Source organism: Fusarium flagelliforme, assembly GCF_020744385.1.
Source record: "Fusarium flagelliforme strain FIESC 12 MPI-CAGE-AA-0113 chromosome Unknown B0J16scaffold_5, whole genome shotgun sequence".
NCBI lineage: Eukaryota > Fungi > Ascomycota > Sordariomycetes > Hypocreales > Nectriaceae > Fusarium > Fusarium flagelliforme.
In genome coordinates, this window is record NW_025763507.1 from 3,990,207 (window position 1) to 4,014,501 (window position 24,295).

Consider the following 24,295-nt stretch of genomic DNA (forward strand, 5'->3'; position numbering starts at 1 on the left):
GCAAATGGTCTGTCAACCTTGATGAGTCCAGAGTGTTACCCTCAGTATTATCACCGACAAGACTCTCTGTGGACTGACTCGTCTTGATGATTCTCACATGAAAGAAAGCCTGATAAGGACCTCAGCAGTAGACGATTTGAAGTATAAAGACTCGGACATATCTTGTCATTCTTGTTCTTCAACCAGCTCTTCAACTAAGATAATCAACCACCTCTTCTACTTCCATCAATCAACCCAACCAAACCATGATCCCCATCAAGGTCATCCTTCTTGGCTTGGCCGCTGTTGCCAATGCTGTTCCTGTCATGACTGAGCGTGATCTGAACTCAACCGTCTGGACTCCCGAACACGTCCTTAGGCCAGATGAAGTAATCCTCTATGGCAGTGGTCGCAGTAAGTTTCCATCTACGCATGCTTCATCAAAGCTAGCAAGCTGACACCGTCTTTAGTGGAAGTCGTTCACGTCAGCGTTTACGAGAAGCTTCTTGAGTTTCAGGGCATCAGTACCGAGACTCCTGAGATCGATCACGCCTTCCTAGAGTCTGGTGCCAAGGCCTTCGAGGAGGCCAAGGCTCTTGCCGCTCGCGATGTCGAAAAACGCGGTTGCGATGGAACCACCTCCTACGTAACTGATACCCGACAGCGATTTGTCGACTGGGACGTGCAGATGTCCCCCGTCGTCATCGGCGCAGGCCGTAACGGCATCGATGTATCCATTGCCCGCTCCTACAGTACCTCCAACGGCGTCACCGTCAGCGCAGGACTTGACTGGAAGGCTGTCAAGGACCGACTCGGCGCCAACTTTGGCATCAACTACTCGCGTAGCTGGACGACTCAAGCCACCATTACGGTCCGCGGCACTATTTTCCCCGGAGAGACAGGCGTTGTCATCACCAAACCCTGGACTAACCGTAGATACGGACGCGTGTTCCAAGGCTGCGTTGGGTCTATGCGACAGATTGGTACTTGGATGGCTGACTCGCACGATGAGGGAGCTTATGAGGGCGTTAGCTGGGTTGATGGTGCTATCAGCGTGTGCATCAAGAACCAGAGCGGCATTCCTCTTTCGCGTTGCAATGGCGGCGGTAACTTCCGTTAATCTGTAATTGGAATATGATTGAAGCAAATCACAGCCCTGCATTTTGGGTCCCCAATCAGTAGGCTTGTGGCTGCGGATTTATATTGGCCCGTCTTGCCTGAACATCAGCTGAAAAGCGGTAGTGCTGCAGGGTGGAAGGGAATAGGGCGCTAAAGGGGTTTGCAGTTAATACTGTCTCAGAGAGTTACCTGCTTTGGGTCTAGTGAAAGGACTTGACTATGCGTGGCGTATGAGTATCTAAGGATCGTAAATTCACCATCTAAGGTCAGTGGTATTTAAAATAAAGTCAAGCAGTTGCATTTGTAGCTCAGTGGGCCTAAGTAAGCGTGAGAACATTACCCTTACCAAGCTTTAGTAATAAGATAGCCATTTATGTCTCGATGTCTGTATGTGAGAAACTCATTCAGTTGTCTGTATACAACCATTAATGCTGGCCACCTGGTGACATCCTGGGCTGAAAATGAGATGCAGGGGGTGTAGTGATTGGTTCATTTCTCAGCCACAAGCTCTAGCGTTTCTGCCTAAGAGCAAGCCAAAAAATCGAGACTGAAGCATAAATGCCTGGTGTCCCTTGCAAGGCATTTTCATTTAAGCTCAATGGTCACCCAGGTTGGTACTATTGCCCTTCCCCTCGACCTTCCAAGCAGCAACACCAATGCCGATTTGATACCCATTGTGGCCCCAACGCTGCTTCAAAACCCCTTTTCCAGTGACTTGTATTCACTTTGATGTTCCGGCAATCAAAACTAGTCATGCCGTCAACTAGCCACACAAACTTCAGACTGAGAGGTATTCCGCTAGCTTATGAAAAGAAGGAAGGCATCCGAGAGCTTATCAAAGAAACTCTGGATCTCGACCCAACAACAACAATCAATATCCATTCGGTTGCAATATCACCAAGCAGTCAAGATAGTAGAACGGCTACACTCAGCTTCCCCGATATCCCAGCCTGCCTATTAGACCGGTCCAGAAACGAATGGACTTTTCACCTGAAAGACGGAGAGGACCTGGACTTGAGTAGTTCCATCGTGTTTGATACACACTTCAGAGGATTCACACCTTTCCAGCGCTCGAACCATGATGATTGCCATGTTGAGTGAGTTGCCAAGAACGATACTTTCGTACATGCCAGTATTGACCTCTCAACAGCATCGTTGCAGTCACCGGCCTTGGAGGACATGGACTTGGCTCGTTCAAACAAAAGGACGGACCGTTTATGTGGCTTCGAGACGGCTTACCGGTGGACGAACCAAATTTGAGAATCCTCTCTTATGGATATGATAGCAAGATTGTTGATAGTAACTCCTTCCAAAACCTAACAGACTTAGCAAGGTCTTTCCAGCTTGACCTTGAAAGTATCCAGGTGAGATGGAATAACTATGATTAAAGTAAGTGTCTGTCTAATCGAGATTCAGAACTCAGGTCATTCTCGACCTATAGTCTTTATCGCACATAGTCTCGGAGGTCTTCTCGTTAAAGAGGTCAGTTGAACGTCCATAAACACTATCCATTTCTTTCTACTGACATAAGATATAGACGATAGTCCAAATGACACATGAACCCGAAAGGTCTCTGCTTGACTTGATCTCGGGCTTTATGTTCTTTGGAGTCCCCCACCAGGGACTTGCCGTTGAGTGTCTAGTCCCATTGATCAATGATGCGCCCAACCGAGCGCTTTTAGAGTCTCTCGGCAAGAACTCGCCTCTTCTTTGTCGACTAGAACGTGAGTTTAGGAGTGCAATAGGTACAAGACGCCGTCAAATCGTCTCATTCTATGAGACGGAGAGGTCTTTGACTGCACAACAGGTATGTTTCCAATTGTTTAATCTCTTATATCTTCTAACTCAAGTTCAGGTAGAGGGAGGAAAGTGGCAACTGAGCGGTCCCAGCGAGGTACTGGTTGAGGTGTCTTCAGCGACCTGCGGCAGCCTTCGCCAACACCCTATCAATCGCAACCACTCCGAAATGGTCAAGTTCAGTAGTCGACAAGACGATCTCTACCAGCGGGTGTTACAGGCTCTGAAACCCCTTTTGGAAGATTCTCGGAGCCTGCAAACTCAAGTCGGATATAACAGTGGGTAGTTAGAGCTTATCATAGTGGAATATGTACTAACTACACTGCCAGCCAAGATCTCACTCTCTGAGGACGAAAAGAGTACGCGACTAGCAGGATAGTTTTATCTTAAACATTGCTGATTTACTCAAGGCTGCCTACGATCCCTTTCGTTCCAGGAACAAGACCACAGATACGCTGAACTCCATTATGACAAGAATACCTGTGGATGGCTTCTTGAAGATTCACGATACCGTGCTTGGCTGAAAGCTCCCCGAGGGCTTTTTTGGATAAAGGGTTCTCCTGGAACAGGAAAGTCGGTTTTAATGAAGTTTGCCGCTGAAGCAATGCAACGTCGATATTCAAACGATCTTGTAGTATCTTTTTTTATCCACGGTCGCGGTGCGTCGCTACAAAGGACCCTGTTGGGCGTCTATCGCGCTTTGTTAAGCTCCCTACTTGAAAAATTCCCTACCTATCTACAGGGCCTTACTCAACGGTTCAGACGCCAAGAGGAGCGCTTCGGGGCATACGAGCGTAAGGATGGGTGGGCCTGGACTGAATCAGAGCTCAAAGAATGTCTGTCAGAGGTTCTGAGCCAGGGCACAGTAAAACAACCAGTAACCATATATCTCGACGCCCTGGACGAGTGTGGAGAGGACGATGCTAAGAGGTTGCTCCAGTATCTCCGCAAGATTATGAGTACGGTGGATAAAGAAGAAGGCCTGTTGAAGGTATGCTTCTCCTCGAGACATTACCCTGTCTTAGGCTTCGAGACTATGCCAACACTCCTTGTCGAAGAAAGGAATACTGAAGACATTAAGTTAGTTGTTCAAAGTCGCCTGAAGGATCTGACTTTACGCCAAAGGTGCTACCAAATCGAACGTTACATCTTATCAGAAGCCCAAGGGGTATTTCAATGGGCTATCCTGGTGACAGATATCATTCTGAACGAGGTTCTGAGTGGATCAAACAGTGCAAGTCTCCACCAGGCGATTATCGCTATCCCTAAGGATCTCCAGAAGATCTACGACTTTATACTCAGTGGCGCCGAGGGTGAGGGGAGAGCCTATATGGTCAAGCTATTCCGATGGGTATTATTTTCTGAGCGTCCGTTGTCTGCTCATGAGCTTCGGGAAGCCCTTAGCACTAGTCAAGATATGACTTGTACAACTACATCAGAACTCAGGGCTCATCCTTGCTATTCAGATACAGTGTCTGACTTTGAGATCAGGGTCAGGCATATCTCACGAGGATTGGTAGAATTTAAGAGCAGGGAAGTTTGGGAGGTATATCAAACTGATGGTGAGGACTGGGACCGGGAAGCCCAGTTTATTCACCAGTCGGCCGCCGACTTTGTGCTACAGGTTTTTCTCACCCGAGAACCGGCCGCTGAATCAATTCATGGGATGGCCTATTTTGAAATTTCCAGATCGTGTCTTAAGTACATGGTCCTGGAAGATATACTCGGCAGCAGCCAACTATCCCGACGCGAACTCTCAGTTAAGTTCCCATTGTTACCATACGCAGTCACATATCTCCTGCAACACATCCTGTCAGTGGAACGAAGTAGCATGAAGCAAGCCGACCTTTTGGAACTTGTCCAATGGCACCAGCCAGGCTGCTTGATATTGTTGTCAAATATATGGCTAAAAATGGATCCCGATTATAGTCATGCACCAATGGGTTGGCCTTTCGTTGGTGCAACAGCTCCGCATATCCTGGTGGGCCTTGGGTCATTCAGCGCCCTGCAGATATATCTCAACCATCACACAATCGATTTCAATGCCAGAGATTCCTACGGCAACAGTCCCCTTCTTCTTGCTCTCAGAGAAGGCCGAGAAGACTTAGCTCTATTGCTTCTAAACCAATCAGTAGCACTGCAAGCTGGCCAAAGACCTTGTGTTCGAGACGCCCCTCAAATTGATCAGCTAGGAGAGAGCTCAGACCACCTCATTCACGTTAACATGACAAACAGTGATGGAGAGACACCTTTGGGAATGGCTGTATCGATGAAGGCTCACAATGCAATACTGTCCCTGCTCAGCGCTGGTGCAAACCCAAAGACGGAGCCGGAACTCTTGTTGTATGCGATCAGTCGCGTTGATAAGCCACTTGTGTCTGATCTTATGGAAAGACAGGTTTGCACTGATGGTGCCGTTTTCCTTATAGTGCAGACCCTACGAAAGAGAGTTCAGAACGACCCCGACACGGCTCTTCACGAGATTCTTGTGAGCCTACTAGAAGCAGGAGTCAATACGGGCAGCCTTCCCGGTGTAGCGGAGGAATCCATCATCGAGGACTCTGAGGACAGCAGTGATGAGATTGAACATGACGAAGCACTTCGTTTGGCTTTATATCATGATCTAATGCCAGTGGCCACACTTCTTATCCTGCACGCCGCTTTCGCCGCTACAACAGATCTCGACGTATTCTATCTACTAGAGATAGCCGCACATCACAATGAAATGGACATTCTAGATGCTCTTCCCATCAAGTTTTGCCCACAAAGGGAATCTTTTACAGAAACGAAACTTTTTGTTCGCCATGATGCTGTGCGACGCAATGAAACTGGAGTTGATACCGTTTTTCTCAGGACCCTCTACGCAGATGGTGTACCGTCAGACATCCTGCTACATTCTGTCTTACGGACCTATGTCTAGCTGGTACAGTTTGTCTTATATCCAGGGAGTAGAATCATAAGCGTCACTCATGATTGTCCCGTCTCCGTCTTTTCGATAGCTCTAGACTTGCATGATGGGTCTATTCCAATGGTGGGGCTACTTCTCACCACATTGCAGGTCGATTTGTCAATCCAATTCAGTGATGGCCAGACGCCACTGCGGCAGTGCCTTTCGCAAGACAGGAGAGATCTGGTCAGACTGATTCTACACCGGAAAAGTGGATATTCACGACAAGGATGAGGACGACGAATCACCTTTCTGGTGGACTATGCGCGAGGGGATCAATAGTTTAGTTGAGCTGTTCCTTAGTTTGGATAAACGCAATATTCTAAGGGTGGATTCGGGTGGGAAAACGGCCTTTTGGTGTCTAACTGAAGGACGACGTCATGATCACGGACGGATTGCTATTGTGGAGGCTGCCCTTGAAAGGGCTAGATCGATACAAGTCTAAAAGAGTGCGATAATTACTATTATATCAAAAATGTTAAGGCTTTAGGAATTGGAAGATTACTTAATAGGTTATCCTCACAAGTAGGCAGGGTTTTGTCCCTTTTCTTTTTAGTGTTTTCTTACCGTCTAGATACCCCGCATTCCGCAGGCCATCCATCTGGCAATTCTCCCGATACTATAAATCAGTACTAGTCCAGTATGGGCTCTATTTCCAGGGGTGGCAACTAACACTTCCGTAGGGGCCTACATGAACTGGGTTCCGAAAATTACTCCGCCTTACAGTGACTAATCTTTGTGAAGTTCAGCTTCTCACGTTGACTTCATTTTCCAGAGGCCGAATTGCTAGTGCAATGGCTGTCTGCTCAAGAGTTAGAGACTGTAGAGCACAAGACCTATGTGTTGTACCTCGACCTGTATTACTGCAGCTACTTTGGAGGTTAAAGCCCCGCCATTACCTCGGCACACTAGTATCGCGTTATCCCTGGAAGAGAAGGTTCACAAATCGGTCCAAACACTTGCTAGTGATTGCAACATTGCAAGGATAAATTGACCAATGCATTTGTTCTCTAAGGAAATGGCGCATATCGTAGGCCATACGATCGCCACACGTGTTGGAGCCTTGCATATATTATATCATCACTTGACCGCCATGGAAGTCTACTCACGGAGTCTTAGGATCTCGGTGCCAATCGTCCTTCATTGAGAAGCAATATGGTGTCCTTCACCGCCCTCGTTGCTTGCCTGTCCGGCGTCATAGTCGTTACAGGATCGTCAATTCCCACACCCGGATCTGCCTACGCACCAAAACACGAATTATGCCCATCAACCCCACTGATCAGAGACGCTAAAGGCGTTAGTGCTTCTGAGTCGAGCTTCGTCACTCAGCGACATCGCAAGGCTTCCGCCGCCTTGAAGGCCTGGCTAAAGTCCGTCGACAAGGGCTTCGATGACGTCACCAAAGAATGGTCTGGGCATGCCTATGGAAATGGCGGCAAGGCCCCGGTAATCGCTCTCACATCCAGCGGTGGTGGATACAGGGCCATGCTGAGCGGCGCCGGTGTTGTCAAGGCGTTTGATGGACGTGAGAAAGTTAAGACAGGCGTCAGTGGACTCTATCAAGCGCTCACCTACGAGGCAGGCCTCTCAGGCGGTTCTTGGCTTCTATCGTCGCTTGCAAGCAATGACTACCCAACAGTCAGCTCTCTGCAGAAGAACCTTTGGGAAGAGGCACTTGAGAGCAGTCTTCTCGTCACTAGCATTCTTGTTTCGTCTCAGAAGAAGTCCATTTATGATACGGTCAAAGCAGATGTGAAGGCGAAGCAGAAGGCTGGCTTTGAACCAACCATCATTGATCCTTGGGGCCGACTACTTGCGTATGGTCTGCTGGATGGCCCCAACGGGGGAGTCCGTAACACGATGTCCAGCATCGCTCAGACCACTAGCTTCAAGAACCACCTGGCACCATACCCGATCATCACAGCTCTTGGTCTCGAGACTGGGTCCTGTATTCCAGAGCGAAACGCGACGCAGTACGAGTTCCATCCGTACGAGTTTGGTTCATGGGATGCAGGAGTTGCGGCTTTCGCTGTCTCCAAGTACATCGGAACTTCTTTCTCTAATGGCCATCCTACCAAGCGCTGCATTACCAACTATGACCAGCTAGCCTACGTGCTTGGAATATCCTCCAACGTGTTTGCAGCAGGTTGTGAGCCCATCGCGGCCAATAATTCCGCCGCTGCCTCACTGGTTGAGAATTTTGCCGCCTTGGTTTCCCCACCCGGCTCAGGAAAGGACGAGGTCTCTGTGCGCCAGAGTTTCGGTCTGATCCCCAATCCTTTCCAGGGCCGTCGCAAGTCCCCCGAGGTTTCTTCTCTCTCGACTCTGGAGCTAGTAGATGGCGGTGTTGGCGTCGGCTACCAGGGCAACCCCATCTGGCCATTCCTATACAGGTCGGATGTGGACGTCATCATCGTCAATGAGAACTCGGCCGATACAAAGGACAATTACCCCAACGGTACACAGATCGTCAACACCTACAAAGCAGCGGTAGCGGCTGGCTTGAAGCGCATGCCGACGATTCCATCTTCCGAGACCTTTGTGGCTAAGAAGTTGAACCAGAAGCCTGTCTTTTTCGGGTGTAACAAGAAGGACGTCGCTACTATTATCTATATCCCCAACTTCAACTATACTTTTGTAAGCGGCCAGCCGACTTCGAAGATCCAGTATCTCCGAAACGAAACAGTTGGAATGATCGATAACGGCGTGGAGGTTGGTAACTATGGTGGCAAGGGAAACTGGCCGCTGTGCCTCGCGTGTGGTATCATGAAGAAGCAGGACGGGAAGTTGCCTAAAGGATGTAAGGCATGCTTTAAAGAGTACTGCTTTAATTGAGATTGTGAGGAAATTTGGATGGATATCGCTACTTTTAGGAAGTATATTAGTACACCTCTAACGAGAGATGTAGTCTGCCCTTGCAGGTGTTACAATACTTGGTTTACATAACTACTGGCCCTGGCGTAACTGACCCGTCTGAATCAGTTTTATGTGAAATCATGCCCATCCTAATCGCCCAGTCATCGCGGCCGATCTCTTTCACCAACTCATCAGCTAGTTCGACGCGTCTTCTGTATTTCTTGGGCTCTCCGTTTGCTCGTTGAATCACGTAGCCGTGCATCAACAGTTTGTCTGTCAAGGAATTTGCTATAGCCAAAAGAGCCACCGACCCACCCAAAAGGACCAGTATTAAGATTTTGCCGAGCTGTGTGGCGTTACTAACGAGGGCTGCCGCCAGATAGACGATCAAAGTAGGTAGCAAAGCCTGTGACCCAGCTCTCCCTATCGTCGGATCTCGAAGCCATTGGCCCGAAGTAACAGCTTTCAAGTGGTCAACTGCGCCTTGGATTCTGGCCCATCGGTCTTGGCTGAGAAGAACCAGCAAGTCACTGTCAACACCAGGTTCTGATGCGCCGAACCATCCTGGCGCAGCTCTTCGACGAATGATAATGATGTTACCGAGTCGCGCAATCATCAACATGATAACGACCCCAAGCCCCCACCAGTCGTGCATGATGCCCATGAGAATTAGCACCACGAGGCCCCATAGAACAGCGACCAGGTATACAAACCCGGCAGCATAGGAGGTGTTGAAATGAGGAAATAAGGCAGATCGAATTCGAGAGTACCAAGCCCTCCTAATATCCAGTCCACTGGCTCTGCTTCTAGTCTTAGACACATGGAGAGTTGTTGAGTGGCCGGTCTTGTCCACGCGTTGTAGGTAGTACTGTAGCCGGATTCTCAACACGAAAGACATAGCCCGACACCATATTTCCGCAAGCAGGATATTCCCCAGCATTCAGGCTGTTGACTTTTGTTGCATATGCAACCCAGGGCAAAGGATCAGCTTATCCATCAATATGGCATTCCCTGTAATAACTGTTCTTTCTTGGATCGTGGTGAGGTCGGCGACCGCGACCAGACCAGCTGCGTCGAGAAACACATTGGGGGTCGCTGGTGTAGAAGGACTTAAGGAACGTTGATTCTGTGGATCTGGCGTTAGCAATCCTGAATATCATACTAATACAGGGTTTCTTACCAGAAATGAATTGCTTCCAAGCATCCTGTCAGCTGAGTGGGACTCGTAGAGTGACAGGCTATTAATCGACCTTCCTGAATCTCTACCAATTAAGAGAAATTAATATATTGACTGAGCAAAAGTAGGTGATGGGCGAGATTGTAAACTCAAAGCTATACATTCCACCGTCCGTTGCTAAAGTACAGACAGCAAGTCATTTTCTCTGCAGATCTGACAGTGTTCTTAACAGCGTTACCCCGCTTTCATCACCGCTGAACCCTGGTATTATGTATCTTATAAATGTTAATTAGAGACTTCAATTCGCGAGTCTTTTAGCGGTTGGATATTAACAGGCTGAAGTAGCGGTATGGTAAGAAACACAGCACGAACAGCAGATAGCAAGGTTGACTGTTATCTTATCTAAACGCCATTGTTCCCGTTATTTTATTGCGCCAAGAAGAGCTAAAAAGCAATAACAAGGGTCTCTATAGCTTCGTCGCTGGTGTAAAGCTTGGCAAGGGAAATCCCACCCCAGAGGAACTAACTTCTCCAACAGCCTTTAACTTAGATTACTGCTACATGGATCTAAGAGACTTACTACACTAATAAGGAAGGTGCTCCTTAGGAGGAATAGAGACTGGAAGGGCTGATAGATTCAGGAAGGAGCTGAGAAACAATGAAAGCGAGGTGAAAAAAGAAAAGAAAAAAGCAAACACCTGCAAGCTGGGCTGCAGATTGGATAACTGCATACTAAAATGGCTGTCATCTTCCTCATTATCCACGTGACAACCTTTCTCTTCGCGAGCTGAAGCTGTAGGTGACATGCAGCGTCTCCTTGTAACTGCCTAGGAGGAAGGTATCGGACATCTTGCTATGCACAAAGATACTCATCAGCGCACTCGATAGAATAACACATTTACAGGGCGCGGCAGGGTGCCAAGGCTCGTGCCGCGCAGTCGCTTTACTTTATCACGCCTAGGCCCCATTTGCCCAGTGATAGTGACCCTAATACGTCACCGCAGCCACTAAGACAACAGGTAAGGTATCATTGCCTCGTATGGAGTCCTCTCGGTTGGCTAGTGAGTTTCTTAAAGTTAAGCTTAATCTTGTACTAAGGATGAGGCAGTGTTGAAGGATCAGATTGATCACACCTTGACTACCGTCAATCCATTCGGAGACTGTACCAATGGTTGATGTTCAATACCGGTAGCGTTGAACATCTCGAGTATATAAACAGTAAAAGCCTCCCTTCTTCGACGCCTTCTCTCGTTACGCAACAACTCCGGAAAGTCTCTGAACCGGGTTGCACCATGAAATCCTCCTACCTTCTATCATTTTTCTTCGCTCTCAGCTCTCCTGTCTGTCTCTCTATTGATATTTGTACATACAAATCACGAAGCTGACTTTAGTCCGTAGGTTACCGGTCTCCCAACTGGAAGCCAAGATGGCGCAACAACTGCGCTCGATAAACGGGCCTTTGCTGGACCGCCTGTTTGCCATTTCGCTTACAGGAATCACCTTGCCCATTTCAACAATGCAGTAGGCGAGATCAGGAGAATGAACAGGGTTATCGCTTTCGCTCCAAGACTCTGCGTTCGCGCTGCCTGCGTCAATAATGCTGGTATCGCAGTTTGCAATGATGTTTGTTATTGTCTTTACCCGAACCCGTTTACGTGTAACTAACTCTATTCCAGAGCAACCGTATCGTCAACCTTCATTCTAACACTGTATTCGACTATTATGTCCGAATTGCTGAAGGTCCTGGTGATTGCATACATTTTGGTAGCGGTCTCGCAGGGCAACAGTTTGACACTGATGGGTAAGTACAGCCGCGATCTCTACTACCTTTCAGATGCTTATTAACATGTTTTTAGATGGAATGTCATTGCTATCAAGATGAATTGTGCTGGACCAAGTGTTTGGCCTGTGGAGCAGTGGCCTCCTCAGCCATAGTGTAACGACCTGGGATTTCTACACTAGGCATGGTGTCAATGAGGCGTGCCTCCAACCTTAACCAAAATTCCATGTGACGGGACTGTAGGTCTTCAATCAGTTATCGACTTATGATTCGAGCTTGAGAAGGAGATGTCTCCTTACAGTGTCTATCGTGTAGCTCTCATGTTTTCCAGATACTTCGAGTTAACAAGGTCATAATACAAACAACAAGTTCCGAGCGCTAGACAAGGCAAAGCGGGTATGTGTTTAGCCTTAGGTTCTTACTCTGGTTTCTCCAAGATCTTTACCGCTCTCGAGTACCTCTACGAACCGGAAAATGGGTTCTCAATCTCATCCAGCCATACACATAGCTGTAAAGATTGTAAATACATTCAGATGGCGAGTTGACTAGGCATTCTCTAGGTCACCAAGTCTAGCCCATAGTGCCCCAGGCTTAGCACCCTTGGCTACCCTCAATAGTTTCATCTTGCCCTTCCAGTCCGTGTGTGTGTCCAGCCACTCTTTCGAAGGGCCAACCAGAGGCTCAACCTGATCATCAACTAAAGTCGAGTTGACCCAGTCCAGCAAGTCCTTCACATACTGGATTTCCTGACCATCGCCTGCCAAACTGTGGAACTTTCTACCTCGTCCCTTGCTAGCAACACGTTCATCATATTCTTGTCTCATTGAGTCCCGACTTGGGAGTCTTGCTTTTCCTGTCAATGCTCGGGCCAATGCTTGTGCTTGGAAGTCGAAGAGTGAGAAGGTCACATTGTGATAAGGTACACCGACAAATGATAGTGATGGGTCTTCTGTGTAGAAGATATCTTTGTGGAGGTTATGCACCATGTTCCCTTCCGAAGTCACGAGTATATCCCGTGTAGCTTTGTCAACAGCTACATCATCGCGATGGTATTGCTGAAGGAAAGGATACGAAGTGATATACCCTGTCGCTAGAACAACGCTGTCGACGTTGTCAAGCGTCTGGCCATTGTTCAATAAGACGTGGCCCTTCACTGCACCAGTAATCTCATTCCTTTCCAATATGAACTTTTCAATGCCTCCGACGTGCTCTATACTTTCAGGAAACATTGATTGAGGCAGATCATAGTCGCCTCCTCTGGTGCTATGAATGACTTTCTTGGCCGTTTCGCTCGCCTCGCGACAGACATCGTACGCAGAAGCTCCTCCGCCAATAACAAGAACTGTTTTGCCAGTGAACCGTTCTGGTCGACGGTATTGCTTGGTATGTATAACAGTATCGCCAAAGTGAGCCTTCCATTCAGCCAGTCCTGGCACGTCGGGGATGCGGGGTAGGCTATAGTGACCAGTGGCGACAACGATAGCATCAAATGCCCAATTGCGCTCGAGAAGTCTTGGGAGGCCGTCACCCTTGAGTAGGGTTATCGTTCGCAAGTTCCATTGGCTGCCGTCGTCGCTTTTCTTGGCGTCTTCGACCCTTGTATGGAAGACAGTTGCATCGTCAACTCCAAATTCATTGCTGAGTCCTTGTAAATAGCTTTGGATGTTGGCGCGGCCTGTGATATCCTCGGTGTCCTTGGGCCAAGGACCAAGATTGCTATAGAGCAGACTTGTGGGGATGTTGTTCCGTAGACCAAAGTATGCGGGACCTGGAGGCGTGAAGGCAACCTCGAGGGCCTCACGATCTTCTGTTTCAAGGGGATGGCTCGCGCCTTTTACTTTTCCCTGTGTAGCCCTTGGTATGAATTGTCCTGGGGACGATTTAACATAGTCGCCTGCCGAAGGCTTCTCGCTGGGGTATTCTGTAGTTGTCGGTGTTTTGGGATCGTAGTGCCATACACCTGATGTGACGCCGGATCGCTCAAATACAGTGACATTGGCTCCTTCTCTGATGAGGTATGCGGCGGCGCAGATACCGCTTACACCAGCACCGATAATAGCCACTTGGACACCCGGACCAAACCTTGCTGGCTCATCGGGCGATGGCGATCGACCGTTTGTAAGATAAGGACTCATTTTGTGTGATTGGGATATTATATGACTCAGTACAATAAAGTTCGTCCAAACAAACAACGATTACAGATTCAATTCAGTCAGGAATGCAGATATGAAAGCGTTGCTCAGCATGTAAGAGCCTCAACATTATATGACCCAAGGTAGTTAATTGTAAGCAACCCTGTTTAACTATTAAATGACTCGCTTTTTCTCCCCGCACTGCTTATTGCCTGGTTCCCACACCGTATCTCATTTGGAGTGCTGATGGTGTGCGATCTCTTGCAGTTGACAGGTGGATAAGCACCTTAGATGGAACCTTTGAGCACGCCATATCTAGGATTAATGTCACAAACGTGGGTATCCCAACGCACGACTTTTTCGCAGCAGATTGTGCGAAAAGACTTCAGATGATAACTGAAATGAATTAATAGCTGATTGATAAGAACCACATTATGAATTGAACAGGTGCAAGTTCGTGATTCAAAGCCGCTATTCCACTGCTTCTCTTACTTAACAGTTTTAGCCTGTCAGGTAAACGCTAAGCAGCGCTCCTAATATCTCTAACAAGGCAAAAGGGTCCTCTAGCAACATAGATTAATTGGAAAGTACCGTTTCGATTTCCCTTACCGCTGTTAATATATTTATCAAGTATAGATAGGCCATCTGCCCTTTCCGCGTTTCACAGCTCCTTAAATTCGAAATCCCGTACTAAGATGGTGCCCACTGTTACTGATTGCATGTAAATTTGGTACGTTCTCCCACTTCGTTGCACACTAATAATTATTTAACTTCTCTGTTGAAGCTCGGTAGAAGGTCATGGGCAGGCGCTGTAGCGTTAAGGTGACCCTTCTATAGAGTATGACCGAACAATTGTCAAACAGATTTCAATTTATTGCTAATCAAACTCTAAAGAAATAGAAAATCTGATGCATGATGTTTGTTACGCTAGAGAGACCCATTGTAGAACCCAACAAGATGGTGGATCTATGTAATCCTTTTTCCCAAACCTGAGTTTACTAACATCCTTCAACAGAGATTTGTTCATCAAAGATCGTTTCCACCGGGCAGCCCTTGTTTCCTCGGCTATATTCCTCTCAGCCGGAACGAGGGAAAGCCCAACTCTCTCGAAATGCTCTCCACGCTTCATGAGCAAAAGAACAATATACTCAGTCATCAAAGTGTAACTGGGTCTGGAGGGGCCAATATTGTCGGTCTCTTCCTCCCTCTTTCCTTTGCCAATCATTGCCAGGACGAAGTCTCCCTCTGGGTCAGCTGTGACGGTAAAGTCTGGAATGACAGCGATTTCTTCATCGTCATTACCGATTCTTGCAACGAGTATTGGGACATTGAATGCAGTCGCGTCTTTTCGAACAATGGAGGAAGTCTTGTAAGTGAGGCTGGAGACTTGTGCGACGTATGTGTAGATAGTAAGTCTCCCTGGCCTTCTCATCTGGCCTGGCAATGGGTCAGCAGGATAAGGGTTAGGACCATTCGTCAATCTCCACCGCTTCAGCGTCGCGATGAGAGAACCTTCCGCGCTAATATGAATGTCAAATAGAAGCTTCATAGTTAGCTCCTCTTTTTTATTATAGGTCCTCGCTAACTAGTTAGCTCTACATGTCCCTGTAGTTTGGAATAAATGCTGACTTACGTGGTCTAAACAGCCAACGGCGGGTGGACTTTCCCCACGCTGTAGTCTCATAGACAACTGGGCCTATGCACCCAGCCCAAGACCAGCTTGGAAATCCTTTGCGTCGCCGTAGTGAGGTTTCTTTAAGAGCTACCCAAAGAAGATCCTGCTCTAACTGGCCACCGATCATTCCATGAGCCTCAATGTTGGGAGTTACATCAAACTTGTTGAGAATTCCTATCATGGCTTCGACAACATCCTCGGGATTCGATAGCTGTCTCTGGCTATAATCAGTCACAAACTTGGCATATTCTTCGTGAAAGCCAGTTTCTGTTATGTGTTGAGCTGCGAAGTTAAACGAACATTCGTCTTCTACTGAGCGGACTTTCTTGGTAGTCCCTGTCTCAGATTGTGCGACTTCCTCTGCGGTACCATTTCGATCGAGAACGGTAGCCCTCGAACGCAAACAGGACGATCCTTTACCGAATCGGCTCCAACCTTCATTCCAGGGAGAGGCAGCTTGGTAGGCAGTTTTCGAGAGTCTCGTTTCCAGGACGTAGCTCTCTCTCCATTCGTTGAATCTCCCAATACCAAAACCATCATATTTACGAAAACCATCGTTTCCAGCTTCGCGGGTCAAGGGGCATTGCTTAAGATGTTCTTTGCAAAAATAAAACACCTCTGTGGACGTGAAGTATAAGCAGCATCTCGAGAGCACATCCTCCTGAAATGTCCAACCGCGAGTCGCCCATACTGTCCCGGCTAGAAGGTCTGGCAATTGGGGCCTTGCAGGCGCCATAAGGATGGAATCGTTTTTGAGGTTAATCTCCCCAACCAGCTCCGGGTCTCGAGTACTAAATAACCCAGCGAGGGGTGCATTTGCATCCTGTCCGTTTGAAGCAACGGTTGTAAACGAGGCTTGCTCGTAGATAAGGTGCATTTTTCTTGACCAATACCTCCTTGTCAGCTATGTCGTTTTGGTGGATGCATAACAGGTCGATCCATATGTATCTCCATCCCATTAGAATTGTCAACTTGATTGCGTCTTGTATGGTGGTTGGCAGGTTCTCGATACGAAGACGATGAGTTGTCGGATTGGTTGACGTCTCCGACTCGAAGAGGCTGTTAACCCACTCAACTCGCTCGGTATCCGTTTTGGTATGTAGAATACCTCCCCATACATACGACAGTGCCGTATAATTAATATCTCCCGACGGAACGACGAGGCATTTGGTCTCAACATCGATAACCCTGAATCTTCCTGTAGCCCGCAATAGCGCCTGTTGAGTTTCTCCAGTGATCACGCAATGCGCGTGGTTTGACTGGCATTCTTGTATCCATGACTTCAACAGAGTTCGATCAACCATTGGGGGGGTTCTGCGCCTGCTTAGGACTTGGTTAACATCCATATCAAGGTTATCTGTGAAATATCTGAAAGTTCCAGAGTCCTGAACCCTGTCCAGTTCACATAGCGTGTATCGAGGAGAGCCGTAGGCAGTTCTCTGAGAGTCATCTGGCTCCCAGTCTGTCCCCAACGATGGTCGGTATCGGAAATGTGAGCAGAGATTGCCCATAATAAACACAGCAGCGGGCTCCTCAGGGTGTCATGTGAAAAATAAAATATGCATTTTCAATTGTCAACTCCCCGCTCATTTGATTCAACTACGCCGCTTCGCTTAACTAAAAATGGAACCTACCCGGGACCATCCCAACTCGGTCTACAGTCTCATCGAAAACAGTATTCAGCTGCAAGATTGATCAGATCCATCAACTAACAATTATTATCCAAATATTTATCTTCCTCTTTGAACTGTAAGCCCAAGGTCAAACCCTTCTTCAATAGCGTGATTAAGGGCGACCGTTTCCAGTGAAGTGAAATCTGGGCAAGTCACGTCCACATATTGCATCAGCCGGTGAACTCTTATGACGATGAACACACATTAATAGCTGCCATCTTATCCTAACATATTGAAGCCAAAAAATTACAAAGTCCCATCTTACCCTTCCATTTAACTCTGAAGCTACGGTGATGTTTTACCAGAACAATCGGTTGCTTGTTTCCGGATGCTCCACAATAAAATAAAAATGCAGGGGAAATTCAATAGCGCAGCGGCTGAAATCAATAGTTTTGTCCACTAGACCTGTTGTATGCAAAGTAATCAAACTGATTGGAAAAGTCCAACAGTGGCTTGAGGCATAAAAAGACCATCCTTCTTCTGCCCATCCCTCTTTATACCTGTGTCTTAATTCCCGTCTACTCGGTATTGCCGCTACTATCATGAAGCCAACGTACCTACAACTGCTGGCTCTATGCCAATATGCTTTAGCATCTCCATGCAAACCTTCCGTTTCTTCCGTTTCTTCTGCTCTATCTACAACCACCACTGAGGCCGTCAGCGAGTCCATTCTACAAACAACAGAGTCAACAGTTATTTCCATCGTTGCGACAACATCTGCCGAACCATCTCCCACATCCGTCGAACCGTCAACGACAACTTCAAGTGGTCCACAGCAACCAACAAACCTCCTTCGAAATGCTGGCTTCGAGGACGATACCGTCGCGCCTTGGGAATTACCTCGAGGCGTGGGAACCATCTCTGTGTCCAATGTCGAGGTTCACGGGGGTAGCCAATCTGGCTATATGACAGGCGCTCCAGGAGGCCCCGCAAACCTCGGCTTCCGACAGCCCCTCGATTCCCTGCTGATAAAGCCCAATACAAACTACCAGTTCTCTGTTTGGGTCAAGACAACATCATCCAGCGGCTGTTTTACTCAGGGGCTGTCGTGCGGCACGGGAACTGCTGTGTTTGGTCAGACTAATTTTGGAGGACCATTGAATGAATGGGTCTTTGCAACAGCGACGTGCTCTTGGACTCAGGATCGTTTGGACGCGGGGGCGAGTGTATTGGTCACTGGTACATGTGAGCGTTTGAGCTTCTACGCTGATGACGCTACATTGGTAGAGGTCCAATAGCGTTGCAGGTTGCAATTCAATCGCTGTTATTGAGGATCTGATCTGAGGCGGGATATAGACACACCTAGTTTCCGGACATACACATGCGCACAGCCTATACTGATCAGGTTTTGCTCTGATATTTGTGAGGCGTTACTGCACAATTCAACAAGGGCATAGCATGTGGCGCGGTATTATTTAATACCATCATTTTAATCCATTGTCTTACTAATCTGCTGTAAGTACGATCAATCGGTAAATTTGAAACATGTCATTACTCTCCGAGTCCATGATCTTACATGGCGGAGTCGTCATCGTTCAATCATTCAGAGGGGGGCAGGTCTCTTTCTAAGCGCTTTCATTGGATTTCCAGAATTCTTAGAAAGACCGAAAATGAAACCGACGGGGTCTAGTTTTGTAAATGCCACTTGTTTCAAATAGCCATCTTCGCTATTCTTTAGCGCGATTCCATACAGAGAAGACTCCCAATTTGAACCGATTCCTAGCCGTACCAGTAGTTATATGGGTTGCGCACAAACTCCTGTCCCGAGGTACAGCACTGGCCGTTGATGTTTTGACCTGTCGCCAAATAAGAGACCGTCAAACAAAGTAAGTATTCGAGCGTTCAAGATGAACTCACCCTGGGATTCATAGAGACAATTGTCCGCTCCAAAGTAGATGTCCCCATAATGCTGGGACCATTCGGCATTCAGGATGCAGCCAGAATTCTCTTCAAAGGGGTCATTATTACCACTGAAGCGTGCGTGGATCTTAGTTGAGCCGCCATTGATGTTTACCGGACTACCTTTGCCGTTTCCAGCACAGGCTGGTTGACCACCAATGAGAATGCAACCTTGATTGACGTGCTGGGTCAAAGGTTATCATCCTGGCCAAAGAACGTCGTCTTAACAGAAGAATACCACTCACCACGTTCGTTGCTACGACTCGTCCAGCATATACTAAAATAGTGGTAACAAGTGCAGTTTGGGGAAGCATTTTGTCCTATGCGATTGTTTGTGTCAAGCTTATCGCTTGGCGTTCCAGGAAGCCGGGAAGTTAGATGCAAATGTGTGTGCTAGAATTGTGCTTGTACCGTGTCATGACTGAAAATGGGATGGCGAATCTGCTTTATAATTTTCTGGCGAGCCATCTCGTACCTCCACCGTAGATGTTACAGAACAGCCCCCCAATACACCAAAGTGATGGTACGTTGCGGAAGTTGGAAGCAGCTTATAGCTAAGTTTTTTGAAAGTCACGCCTCTCAACGCGTACAGGTTAAATCAACACAACGAATAATATCACGGCTATGAACCTAATGCCAATGAAGGTTCAAGTCCAGAGGCTACACACAGTCATGCGTGACTGTAATGCGTGCCATAAAAGGTCTTCCTCCTCCCATTGGAAGCAGCTTGATGATGTGAGACGAGTCATCGGCATCGCACGTGTGTAATTGTGCAGCGATAGCACTTCACGATGGCTACAGTAGATAATCATCATAACAATCATCGTAGTATGGATATAATCGCTGTACACACAGCGGTGTGTGTGATACGCCCTATCTGACAAGACATGCGGTCACTGTTACCGTTGATGTCTCTGGCAGCTCGTCTACATTCGATCTGCATTGGTGGAGAAAGATTTGTCTTACATTCTGCGATGCGTAATGTTACCGTCAACAGATTATGTACCTCCGGCAAGAGGCGTTTTCTGCACCGCAGATATGCCCGTCTTGGCTGTAAGAATAGATGGACTCGGTTCGTGGCCTAAATCGTTTCTTGAAGATATAACCCTCTCAACTCCGTTGTCTATGAATAGCTAATCTTGTTTACCCGCAGTAGTTCCCCACAACTGTATTTAGGTTCGGAAGATCACCTTCTGAACTTTAGACTGATTAAACAGCTCGTATCCTTGCACCGCGTCGGAAAGCGGGAGGATGTTATCGAATAAGAATCTATGCAATGTTAGCGTTATTTTCTTATGCATTTACCATCTGCAATGGTCTAGATCGAGGAGGGCCCCAGGGTTGATGCACATACCCGAGAGAATGCTGTTCTTGCTCTAGAACCTCCATAGCTTCATGAAAGATGCTCCTTACAGGACAACGTCCCATTTGTAGGCGAACATTTTTGCTACTCGCAGTTAGCATCGCTATTTCTAAAGTGAATAGAGGTAACTTACTTATAAGCCTCACTTCCAGACCATGGAATCTGTATCTAGTCAGGACTCTTCCGTACGAAGAGCATAAAAGAAGACTTACCTCGGCATTATGAACACCAATACTGCTGATAGCACCAAATGATCGAACTAACTCGAACGCTGTCCGGAGAGCTGGTGACAGACCAACGACTTCCACCACGATATCGGCACCACGACCGTCAGTCACATACTTCACAACGTCTACCATTCCAGCTTTATCTTCCATGAAGTTAAGAGGTTCCGCGCCAAGCTTTGCGGCCTGCTCAAGCCTGGCCTGTACACTATCCACAGCAAACAGGTGTTTCGGCTTCAGGGCAGCCGCAGCAACGACGGCGCATAATCCCACAGGGCCGCATCCTATAACCACGATAGTCGCATCCTGCAAGTCAAGCTTCGGCATCATCTCTACCGCGCTGTTAACGCCGAAATATCCAGTTGGAAATATGTCAGCCATGAGAATTAAAGCTTGGTCGGATATGCCTGTCGGAGCTTTGATGATGGTTCCGTCCGCGAATGGGACGCGGACGTATTCGGCCTGGGCTCCGTCAAGATTAGGAGAGCCGAGTGCTTGACTATTGATACATCTCGCTGAGCCGCCATTGTGACAGTAGTAGCATTGACCACTGTCATGATGCGTCAGTATGAGTTCAAAGAACAAAGAAGTGTTGAGGGATTCGCAAGCAAGTCTCACGGGGCAATAACAGGGAGAAGCTTGTTTCCTACCATGAAGCAGTAAAAGGCGAAACAACCTTATCGCCAATCTTGACAGATTCTACAGCGGAGCCCAGAGCGACGACGGTACCTGTAAACTCATGACCCATTATAAAGTCGGGCTCTATCGGCTCCACTCCACGATAGAGATGCAGTTCCCTGGACTATTGTCAATATTCAGATGTCGATGGGTTGAGGTGAGTGTAAACACGAACGATCCGCACAGCGCGGTCATGTTGACCTTGACAATAACATCCTGTGGATTTTGAACTGTTGAAAGTTAGAGATGGTTGATGCAAGCGTGATAGATTGAGGAGCTTGTATACTTTGAGGCACAGGTCTATCTTGCACAGAGACCTTGAATGGTCCGTCGAAGACGACGGCTTTCATAAGTTCCGGAGTTGACATTTTGGTAAAACAATGATATAAATAGATCCCGTAATTTAAGATAAATAGGGAAGAGGAATATATCTACGATCATTTTCTGGTTAAAGTTTATATAGTCTATTTTGAGCACACTCTTTCTATCACCGGAACTCTGATGAATTTCCGCGGAAGACACCTTAACAATTTTCATTGTGTCTTCATCCAATCAGAAGCGTTACTTTTGACTCACGTGAGCGGAGGTCGCCTTTTGCGTCAGAAAAACACCGTTCATGTGAGACCCGCTCATCGAATGCGGCCAGTGTTATTGGTAGGTATCGATGGGTCACCCATGATCCACGTGCCTGGGGTCCTTAGTCATACTCCGCGGAGATTCTTCACTTCCTATCAGCAAACGTCACGATGGGTTCAGCCTCAGGGACTCAACCACGCCGAAGCCGACAAGCCTGTGAACCCTGTCGGTAAGTAAACTATTCAAGACCAGGATGATCCCTGCTAACATTAACCGTGCACGGCCGAAAGAAATCTAAATGTACCGGAGAGCGACCAATTTGTTCATTCTGTGAGCGACTCAATCTGCCGTGCGAGTATGCCCTGAGAGGCAGTTCGGTACAAGATAAGACTATCCGACCACGAAAGAACCAGAGGTCGGTCTTCAAATATCTGCGTGTTGTCGTCTTGTTCTCACCGTTATTATAGACAATCTACAAAAGACAGAGTTCGAACGCTTGAAGCGCAGGTTGCTGCCCTGTCCGAGTTACTCAGGTCCGTGATCATTGAATCACTTGTTTTCTTTATAATTGACCTTTTTTCCAGTAGATCAGACAATGGACAAGATGTTCGAGCCAGTGCACAAATACAGTCACAAGCCTGCACAACAAGTCAAAACAGAAGTTCCACCTTGACAACGACAACCTTCTCAGAGACCCAGTAATGTTGAATGATATTGATGTTCGATAAAAGCAGTCCTAACCTACGTTATAGCCCCGACCCTCCCCAGAGTGCCTTGGATCACTTCGTACTCGTGTACGAAACAACAGTCCACTTGCAACCTCTACCTCTATTTGAGCTCGATAGCCTAAGAGCAAAACTGCAAAATGCTCCTCAGTACTTCCTGCACAGCTTTCTAGCTCTTATGCTCCAGTTTTCAACACATCATTTCTACCACAAGAGCCACACGGCAGCCGCTAAATTCTATAGCCGTTCTGCAGCAGGTACTACACAACGCCTCGCTGCCGAGGGAAAGCCTCGAGTAGAAGTCATCCAGGCTTTATGCATGTTAGCGCTGAAAGACGTCGCTGGTAAGATGCCACATAAACAGCTTCCAGACCTTACACTTACACTTCTGTAGAAAGCGAGTTGTCCCGGGCTTGGATGTCCATTGGCACAGCGACCCGTCTAGAGAGCATACGCAAGCTTCGACAGCACGAGACGGCAAACATCGAAGAACAAGACGAAGAGAACAGGTGTCATTGGTGTATCTACATGATTGAAGCTATTTTCTTTCCTCATATGTCGCGGGCTCCAGAGCCTGATTCGAACTACAACCATCCATCCAGCTCAGCACCCCCACCGCCGATACCCCTTGATACGAACGAGGCCAACACTCTGGACTTCGACAATGCAGTTGGCGCGACCAACGATATCGGCATCAATACGCATGCCGGGAGCATGATTGCCGTCTGGAGCCAGGTCGCATGTCACCTCCATGACATCAGAGTGGGAAAAGTCCAGATACCTTGGCTGCCAGAGTCTACGTACTCCAAACTCAATCTCTCGTTGTTTGAGTATGAGGCCCAATTTCACCAAAAACACTTGATGAGGAGCCTATTTCCTTTCAAAAGGCAACGAGATGAGATACTGGCTTACCGTCAGTACTGGAATCCTTGGTTGACTACACATGTGATACTGCACGCGTCGCTTGCGCTGCTAAACCATCCTTTCATTCATCTCGTTGCTCTGCGTCGCAATAAAGGAATCAGGCAGTCTAGGCTGTTCTTACAGCAGGTAGTGGACCAGGCCCTGTTCCACTCCGGTTGGGTGTTTTGGCTCATTGGAATATTTGACGATTTGTCGGTCGAGATATCTAATCCTCTCATCGGATTGGCTGTCGCAGCAACGTCTACTATTCCATGGCTTTACCAGTTTGTAAGGAACGGCAAGGTTGCTCGGAAAGCTAGTCAGAACTTAGCCAAGGGACAAAGGTTCCTTGAACACTTGTCGCAGACCTGGCCATGTGTGTCTCAAAAGGTATGCAGGGTACCTATTGCTGGAGGTTATGTGAACCATTGCTGATGAAAAGACTAGCTGGAGAGCCTAAACCGACTGCAGTCACTTGTCCTAGGACCTCAAACGGAAGTAGGCATCACTGACACAACTATTAGCTTCCCTCCGTCTATGATATGGGAGCTTCTGGATCCTATCATTCATGAGGCTGCATTGCCCAACCACGATCGTAGTTCGCCTTCGGAAGGTCAACCGCACGTGAGCATTCATGTTACCACGGACTTTCTGCACCCTTTGGCTGATGATGACGTTGCCGATGCGTCGTCGAACGAAATAAATTGGGAAGAGAATTTTATGTATGGAAGTGATTTACTACCAGACATGTATCCTGCATCTTTGGTACCTTTCGACTTTAACGACCTTTGA

General features: G+C 47.6%; 11 protein-coding genes across 11 annotated transcripts; 6 read left to right on the plus strand and 5 right to left on the minus strand.

Moving 5' to 3' along the window:
* The first annotated feature begins 150 nt into the window (after positions 1-150).
* On the plus strand, positions 151-1,494 carry B0J16DRAFT_346079 (uncharacterized protein). The gene is made up of 2 exons (XM_046128381.1): positions 151-393; positions 450-1,494. The coding sequence occupies exons 1-2, from the start codon at positions 246-248 to the stop codon at positions 1,097-1,099; spliced, it is 798 nt and encodes a 265-aa protein (XP_045982097.1). The 5' UTR covers positions 151-245; the 3' UTR covers positions 1,100-1,494.
* Positions 1,495-1,702: 208 nt separating this feature from the next.
* Positions 1,703-5,960, plus strand: B0J16DRAFT_165636 (uncharacterized protein). The gene is made up of 7 exons (XM_046122307.1): positions 1,703-2,195; positions 2,249-2,462; positions 2,515-2,580; positions 2,636-2,905; positions 2,954-3,173; positions 3,225-3,254; positions 3,306-5,960. Exons 1-7 carry the CDS (start codon positions 1,828-1,830, stop codon positions 5,813-5,815), a joined length of 3,678 nt encoding a protein of 1,225 aa, XP_045982098.1. The 5' UTR covers positions 1,703-1,827; the 3' UTR covers positions 5,816-5,960.
* A 944-nt stretch (positions 5,961-6,904) lies between these two features.
* On the plus strand, positions 6,905-8,887 carry B0J16DRAFT_346086 (lysophospholipase). The gene has a single exon (XM_046128382.1). The coding sequence runs from the start codon at positions 6,998-7,000 to the stop codon at positions 8,675-8,677; it is 1,680 nt and encodes a 559-aa protein (XP_045982099.1). The 5' UTR covers positions 6,905-6,997; the 3' UTR covers positions 8,678-8,887.
* B0J16DRAFT_402203 (uncharacterized protein) lies at positions 8,781-10,029 on the minus strand (the record flags this gene model as incomplete). The annotated part of the gene is made up of 3 exons (XM_046132625.1): positions 9,879-10,029; positions 9,720-9,824; positions 8,781-9,566 (listed from the first exon to the last, which is right to left on the minus strand). Exons 1-3 carry the CDS (start codon positions 9,900-9,902, stop codon positions 8,781-8,783), a joined length of 915 nt encoding a protein of 304 aa, XP_045982100.1. The 5' UTR covers positions 9,903-10,029.
* A 1,138-nt stretch (positions 10,030-11,167) lies between these two features.
* Positions 11,168-11,810, plus strand: B0J16DRAFT_386743 (uncharacterized protein; the record flags this gene model as incomplete). The annotated part of the gene is made up of 4 exons (XM_046131593.1): positions 11,168-11,215; positions 11,274-11,498; positions 11,552-11,676; positions 11,732-11,810. The coding sequence occupies 4 exons, from the start codon at positions 11,168-11,170 to the stop codon at positions 11,808-11,810; spliced, it is 477 nt and encodes a 158-aa protein (XP_045982101.1).
* Positions 11,811-12,200: 390 nt separating this feature from the next.
* B0J16DRAFT_357148 (uncharacterized protein) lies at positions 12,201-13,790 on the minus strand (the record flags this gene model as incomplete). The annotated part of the gene is made up of 2 exons (XM_046129516.1): positions 12,201-13,442; positions 13,494-13,790. 2 exons carry the CDS (start codon positions 13,788-13,790, stop codon positions 12,201-12,203), a joined length of 1,539 nt encoding a protein of 512 aa, XP_045982102.1.
* Positions 13,791-14,709: 919 nt separating this feature from the next.
* B0J16DRAFT_402206 (uncharacterized protein) lies at positions 14,710-16,339 on the minus strand (the record flags this gene model as incomplete). Its single annotated transcript, XM_046132626.1, has 2 exons — positions 14,710-15,368; positions 15,421-16,339. The coding sequence occupies 2 exons, from the start codon at positions 16,337-16,339 to the stop codon at positions 14,710-14,712; spliced, it is 1,578 nt and encodes a 525-aa protein (XP_045982103.1).
* Positions 16,340-17,646: 1,307 nt separating this feature from the next.
* Positions 17,647-18,862, plus strand: B0J16DRAFT_346087 (uncharacterized protein). Its single transcript, XM_046128383.1, has one exon. The coding sequence runs from the start codon at positions 17,678-17,680 to the stop codon at positions 18,371-18,373; it is 696 nt and encodes a 231-aa protein (XP_045982104.1). The 5' UTR covers positions 17,647-17,677; the 3' UTR covers positions 18,374-18,862.
* B0J16DRAFT_322407 (uncharacterized protein) lies at positions 18,679-19,348 on the minus strand (the record flags this gene model as incomplete). Its single annotated transcript, XM_046125700.1, has 3 exons — positions 18,679-18,854; positions 18,993-19,218; positions 19,280-19,348. The coding sequence occupies 3 exons, from the start codon at positions 19,346-19,348 to the stop codon at positions 18,679-18,681; spliced, it is 471 nt and encodes a 156-aa protein (XP_045982105.1).
* Positions 19,349-20,021: 673 nt separating this feature from the next.
* On the minus strand, positions 20,022-21,694 carry B0J16DRAFT_308041 (chaperonin 10-like protein). The gene is made up of 7 exons (XM_046124863.1): positions 21,586-21,694; positions 21,475-21,529; positions 21,272-21,418; positions 20,610-21,171; positions 20,531-20,559; positions 20,389-20,481; positions 20,022-20,303 (listed from the first exon to the last, which is right to left on the minus strand). The coding sequence occupies exons 1-7, from the start codon at positions 21,665-21,667 to the stop codon at positions 20,207-20,209; spliced, it is 1,065 nt and encodes a 354-aa protein (XP_045982106.1). The 5' UTR covers positions 21,668-21,694; the 3' UTR covers positions 20,022-20,206.
* An 898-nt stretch (positions 21,695-22,592) lies between these two features.
* On the plus strand, positions 22,593-24,295 carry B0J16DRAFT_322409 (uncharacterized protein; the record flags this gene model as incomplete). The annotated part of the gene is made up of 3 exons (XM_046125701.1): positions 22,593-22,944; positions 22,995-23,893; positions 23,951-24,295. 3 exons carry the CDS (start codon positions 22,593-22,595, stop codon positions 24,293-24,295), a joined length of 1,596 nt encoding a protein of 531 aa, XP_045982107.1.

What these genes read in the sequence shown, in the direction of transcription:
- B0J16DRAFT_346079 (XM_046128381.1), top strand. Translation starts at nt 246, where the DNA reads ATGATCCCCATCAAGGTCATCCTTCTTGGCTTGGCCGCTGTTGCCAAT. An exon ending in CCTCTATGGCAGTGGTCGCA is followed by an intron (nt 394 to 449) that starts GTAAGTTTCCAT and finishes CACCGTCTTTAG; the next exon opens with TGGAAGTCGTTCACGTCAGC.
- B0J16DRAFT_165636 (XM_046122307.1), top strand. Translation starts at nt 1,828, where the DNA reads ATGTTCCGGCAATCAAAACTAGTCATGCCGTCAACTAGCCACACAAAC. An exon ending in GGTCTTTGACTGCACAACAG is followed by an intron (nt 2,906 to 2,953) that starts GTATGTTTCCAA and finishes ACTCAAGTTCAG; the next exon opens with GTAGAGGGAGGAAAGTGGCA. An exon ending in ACTCTCTGAGGACGAAAAGA is followed by an intron (nt 3,255 to 3,305) that starts GTACGCGACTAG and finishes GATTTACTCAAG; the next exon opens with GCTGCCTACGATCCCTTTCG.
- B0J16DRAFT_346086 (XM_046128382.1), top strand. Translation starts at nt 6,998, where the DNA reads ATGGTGTCCTTCACCGCCCTCGTTGCTTGCCTGTCCGGCGTCATAGTC.
- B0J16DRAFT_346087 (XM_046128383.1), top strand. Translation starts at nt 17,678, where the DNA reads ATGAAGCCAACGTACCTACAACTGCTGGCTCTATGCCAATATGCTTTA.
- B0J16DRAFT_308041 (XM_046124863.1), bottom strand. Translation starts at nt 21,667, where the DNA reads ATGTCAACTCCGGAACTTATGAAAGCCGTCGTCTTCGACGGACCATTC. An exon ending in AGATAGACCTGTGCCTCAAA is followed by an intron (nt 21,530 to 21,585) that starts GTATACAAGCTC and finishes AACTTTCAACAG; the next exon opens with TTCAAAATCCACAGGATGTT. An exon ending in ATGACCGCGCTGTGCGGATC is followed by an intron (nt 21,419 to 21,474) that starts GTTCGTGTTTAC and finishes ACAATAGTCCAG; the next exon opens with GGAACTGCATCTCTATCGTG.